The 6,000-nt window shown below is 33.3% G+C and overlaps 1 protein-coding gene across 1 annotated transcript; it reads left to right on the top strand.

Moving 5' to 3' along the window:
• Positions 1-679: 679 nt before the first annotated feature.
• On the top strand, positions 680-4,766 carry LOC124845879 (TMV resistance protein N-like). The gene is made up of 4 exons (XM_088092714.1): positions 680-1,243; positions 1,683-2,799; positions 2,896-3,171; positions 3,266-4,766. The coding sequence occupies exons 1-4, from the start codon at positions 735-737 to the stop codon at positions 4,589-4,591; spliced, it is 3,228 nt and encodes a 1,075-aa protein (XP_087948840.1). The 5' UTR covers positions 680-734; the 3' UTR covers positions 4,592-4,766.
• Positions 4,767-6,000: the final 1,234 nt, after the last annotated feature.

Here is a 6,000-nt window from a genome sequence, read left to right as displayed (position 1 = left end):
TTTTTTTATTGAAATAAAGTAAAAATATCCATTTCTAGGTAGAAGTAAAATTACTTGTACGTGCGACTTTAGTATTTTTGAATTAAATTAACATAAACAAAGCCGTGACACTACTTTTGTATATCCAATATCCATTTCTACGTATTACTGAACTAATATGTATGGAACACCATTTTCCAACTGTTGAATATCTAAAAAACACTCCCTCGACAATCTAAGAAACATAGATTGTTGAATAAAAATCTGAAATGATAAATGTTGGAAGTTGAGACTTTTCAACCCTCCATCATTCACGCAACTTTTGTTTTGGTTGTAAATGGTTATATTTAAAAATTAAATTCCATAACTTATATTATCTTTAGTGGAGTAAACACTGTAACGTAAGAAACAGCGCTTTCATATTAGCTTTTATTAAAGGTAATAAAAGTGAACCCATTTTTACTGATAAAAGGCATCGAAGAATGTGACTTAATGACTATAATAAGCACAATTATTGGAAAAGCTATGTGAGAGAAGCTTCAACGAAAAAAAAGTAAAATCACAGATAGGCTGTAAATGAATCATACTAAATATATATATATATATATATATATATATATATATATATATATATTTAATAGAGTTGGTGTCTCCCACGAAGACTTGGGTGGATTTATATTTCTTCAGTGTTTGCTTTCCATTTCCACAGTCATTCCAATAAGACTCTTCTCTCCCAACAACTTTGGCTTTCAGTAATGTCTTCCAACGCCATCGTCCAATACACCGCTTCTTCATCTCATGCAATTAACAGATACGATGTATTTGTGAGCTTCCGTGGTGAAGACACACGCAACAACTTCACTGGTTTTCTCTTTCAAGCTCTCCGTAGAAAAGCCATCCATGCCTTCAAAGATGATCAAGATCTCAAAAAAGGTGAATCCATAGCACCCGAGCTCCTCCATGCCATTCAAACCTCTCGACTTTTCATTGTTGTCTTCTCAAAGAACTATGCTTCCTCCACCTGGTGCTTGCGTGAACTGGCAGAGATACGTAACTGCGTTCAAACTTCCCCAAGACCTGTTATACCTGTCTTTTATGACGTTGATCCTTCGGTGGTGCGCAAACAAAGTGAATGTTACGAGAAAGCATTTGAAGAATACGAAAAGAGATTCAGAGAAGACAAAGCGAAGATGGAGGAAGCTGAGAGATGGAGAGAAGCTCTCACAGAAGTGGCCAATCTCTCTGGTTGGGATCTTCGAAATAAGTGAGTAATCCTCTTCCGTTTCAAGATTGATCACAATTATATATTTATTATGCAGAGAGTTATATAACCCTTTCTATGTCCTGTTGTTTTCTTAAATATTCATTATCTCTTTCTAGACTAGAGTTCAAAGATGTTGGAAATTTAGGAAAAGTAGAAAACAGTGGTTGCTGTGTGTTAGTGGTATGAGTTTGGGAGGAGGTTTAGCAATGTAAAGATAGCTTATAGAAGGTAATGTATTAATTCTTGAGAAGTTTTGGATGATAGAAGGTATCAATTGATTTGATGACAAATCTAGTTAAAATAAAGGTTTAGTAGAAAACATGCAAATGATAGTTTGAAAGTTAAAATCTTCTGCATTATATATTATTTTGTCCTATAAATGCATATACTCTTTTTTGTTCTATTGGGTGATTTTCCTTCGTTTCATTTAAAATTTCAGGCCACAATATGTACAAATTGAAGAAATTGTTCAAAACGTAATAAATACTTTGGGTCCCAAAATTTGTAGTCTTCCAAAGGATGAACTAGTTGGGATAGAGCATAGACTAGAAGAACTAGTTGGGATAGAGGGTAGACTTCAATCAGTTAATAATGTTCGAGTTGTTGGAATCAGTGGGATGGGTGGTATAGGAAAGACTACACTTGCTCGAGCTTTATACGAAAGAATCTATCATCAATATGATTTTCATTGTTTTATTGATGATGTAAGCAAAATATATCGAGATTCAAGTTCATTAGGAGTACAAAAGCAGGTACTTTCTCAGTCTCTAAATGAGAAAAATCTAGAGATTTCAAATTCTTCTGAGGGAACATGTTTGATATGGTCTAGGCTACACAATGTTAGGGCACTTGTAGTTCTGGACAATGTTGATGAAGTTGAACAACTAAGGATGTTTACAGGGAAGAGAGACATTTTGTTGCGTGAATGTTTATGTGAAGGGAGTATAATCATCGTAGTTTCTAGGGATGAACATATATTGAGGACTCATGGAGTAGATGACATTTATCAAGTCCAGCCGTTGAATAACGAAAATGCTATGCAGCTGTTTTGTAGAAATGCTTTCAAAGTTAATCATATTTTGAGTGATTATGAAAAGTTGGCATGGGATGTACTATCTTATGCTGAGGGCCATCCCTTGGCGATTGAAGTAATTGGGTCATCTTTGTTTGGTCGAAATGTGTCACAATGGGAAAGTGCATTGGCCAGGCTAAAAGAAAAGAAAAGTAAAAATATTATGGATGTTTTGCGTATAAGTTTTGATCAGCTGGATGAAGAAGACAAAGAAATATTTTTGGATATTGCATGTGCCCTATGCCATCATGATGAGGAATATGTGACGGAAGTTCTAAAGTTTCGTGGATTTCATCCTGAATATGGTCTACAAGTTCTGCTTGACAAATCACTAATATCGAAAAGGAGTGGGATTATTGATATGCATCGCTTGTTGAAGGACTTGGGCAGGTATATTGTCAAAGAAGAATCACCTGAGGAACCCCTAAAGAGGAGTAGGTTGTGCGATTACCAAGATTTCTGCAAAGCTATGTCAAACAATCAGGTAAAATTAATAGATTCATTTATAATTTTATGTTGCCATTTTTTTAGAGCATGAAAATCCTTGGAAAAATGTAACAATTTTATTCTTTGTGCGTAGACAACTGAAATTGTTGAAGCCATCATAGCTGTTAATTCACATGGGAGTTCTAAAACTGTGAGGGTAGATGGTCTATCAAAAATTAGACACCTTAAGTTTCTTAGACTTGGGAAAATGAACTGTTCAGGATGTCTCAGTCATCTTTCAAGTGAACTAGGATATCTTACTTGGTACAATTATCCTTTTGAGTGTTTGCCTCAAAGTTTTCAGCCACACAAACTAGTTGAGTTAATATTGAGAGGAAGCAGTATTCAACGAGTATGGAGTGACACAAAGGTGATGTATATTAAATTTATATTTCTAAGAAATAAATTAAAGAAAATCTAAGTTTCATTATTAAGTGGGTTCTTGTTTTTGCCAATCATTGTAGGTGCTACCTAATTTGAAGCGTTTGGATCTCTCTTACTCCAGAAAATTAGTTGAGATGCCAGATGTTGCAGAGGCCCTAAATCTTGAAGGGATAATTCTTGAAGAATGCATAGAGCTCCGAAAACTCAGTCCATCGATTGGTTTCCTGAGCAAGCTTACTATTTTGAGTTTGAGAAACTGTAAGAACTTAGTAAGCTTACCCAATAGCATATTGGGCCTGAATTCTCTTGAATATTTGGGTGTCTATGGTTGTTCAAAACTGTTTAAAAATGAGTTATTAGATGAAGCAAGGAACACAAAGCATTTGAAGAAGCGTTGTTTAGTTGAAGGTCCTATTCATTCCCACTCAAAATCCCATTTAATAAAAAAAATGCTTTTGTGGCCTTTAGGTTTGTTGTATTCCAGAGCACAAAGAGAGTCAGTTAGTTGTTTGTTACCTTCCTCTCCCACTCTCCCATGTTTGCGTGTACTCGATCTAAGATTCTGCAACTTAGTTAAAATCCCTGATGCCATTGGAAAGTTAAGTTGTTTAGAAAAGTTAAATTTGAAGGGAAACAATTTTGTTACATTGCCTAACCTCAAGGACCTTTTTAGACTGTATTATTTAAACTTACATAATTGCAGGCGATTGAAATACTTGCCTGACCTCCCTTCACGAACTCACTTGCCCTTAAATCTTTACTCGTATCCGATACAATATTTTGCATCCTTCCGCGATCGTATAATAGAGGACTATAAAGATATGACAGGATTAATGATGTTCAACTGCCCAAAAATAGTTGAGAGGGAACGGTGCACTAGCATGACTGTTTCATGGATGCTACAAATTCTTCAGGTGTGCATGTTTCTTCCTTACACTTTCCTTCTTTTAATCTCTTTTGGATTTGGAAAAAAACTACTAACGCATAACATAACTCAGTCGTGGTACAACTCAGAATGTTTCATCCCAAGTATTGGAAGTATTATCCCTGGAAGTGAAATACCAATGTGGTTCAACAATCAGGTTGTGAGCATGGACAATTCAATAATCATAGATGTCCCTCCTTTTGTGCATGACAATAATTGGGTTGGTGTCGTGTGCTGTGTATTATTCAGTGAAAATTTTTCAAGTAATACTGTGTACAACGCAGATCATATGTGGCTATTTTATTACTCTCGTCAACAATTCCGCCGTAAACAAGGCGGCAAACTTGATATACGTAACTTGAGATTGACATTTACATTAGAGGACGTGAAAATACTTTGTATAGATAGCTACCTGGACCTTGCTAATTTTGAAGTGAAAAAATACGGCTATCGATTGGTAAATAAGCAAGATCTGCAGTGATTCATGGTTGAGATTTGGCAGCAAGTTTTAAGCAATACCTTTAGAAGACAGAAAATTGTTATTGTAAAATTCAGTTGTTTTAAAAGTAAGGTGAGAGGAAATGCTCATTGTCTTTCCTTACAAGACAGTCCATTTCATTTCTCATATTTTATTTTTTTAGTTTCTCTTCACATCAACTCAAGCTCTACAAATTTTGAATGTTATTTTTTATGGAATCCTTGTATTTCTTTTTTCTACTTTCTAGTCTTACAATGCATTTCAGTTTTTGTTCCAGAAAGCTATTCCCCTGTGCTACAATATTATGAAGGGGAATTACTAATTTTAAAGATTTCAAGATCAACTCTTAGATTTAAATGATTAGGTTAAAGGAGGCTGAATTGAAATTTCTAAATATTTTCGCAAAACTTAGAATTATATTTTAATTAAACCAGTTCACTACAGGATTTGGTTTTGATTAGGGTTGGGCATAGTTAACTAAACTATAGTTAACTATATTTTTAATAAATCAAAAAAATTAAACTACTTATAATAATATTTAACTGTACTGTTTAAGAGTTCACTTTTGAAAAACTGAACTTATATCAATTAACTACTCACTCAACTGGATTTTGTATTCAAAAGTTAAGCCTATTATTAACTACGACAGTAAATAAAATATATAATGATAAACTCTTGAACCGTGAAATCAAAGAAAATTGAGAAGATGACAGTGTTCCAGTCAATATCTATGTTTCCTTAATTTTTGTTTAGATACAAAATAAGGAATATATACAATTTATTAAAAGGTAATTTTTATTTAAAATAATAATATAAAAACTTTAAAATAAAGTATAAAACAAAGTTTACAGTTATCTTACCTGTATTAGTTGACAAAAATATTGATTAATTAAATTATACATCAAAACATAATTAAATTATCTTAATTTAACTTTTATTTTAATTATATTAATTGATACTTTTTATTTTAATCTTAAAATAAAAATAATTAAGGATCATATTTATGAGATGAGCAACTTGGGTGAGATAACATGCTGTCAACTTTGACATTTGCTAGCTATTTTACTGATAACTTTTCCCACCGACCTCCAAATGATGTGATTCTTTTTTTATGAGAAACTAGACTCAAAAATCTTTCCAATGACTACTAATTTGTAATTTTTGGACATCTGAGTTGGTACAGTTTATTCTTTCAAGTTAGCGTTTCATATATTCTTGCCAACTCTAACCTTTGCTTGTTCTTTTGCTCATAACTTTCTTCACCGAACTCCAAATGAGTTGATTCTTGTTTTGTTGGAATCTAGACTCAAAGACCTTTCAAATTATGCCTTGGAAATCAAGTTTACACCTTTTTTGACACTGTAATCGATTACAAGGACACTCTAGACGATTACACGAACAAAATCCAAGAT

Source organism: Vigna umbellata, chromosome 6 (genome assembly GCF_029865625.1).
Source record: "Vigna umbellata cultivar VRB3 chromosome 6, Vumbellata_1.0, whole genome shotgun sequence".
Classification (NCBI taxonomy): Eukaryota; Viridiplantae; Streptophyta; class Magnoliopsida; order Fabales; family Fabaceae; genus Vigna; species Vigna umbellata.
This window is presented reverse-complemented; position numbering and strand designations above follow the sequence as displayed.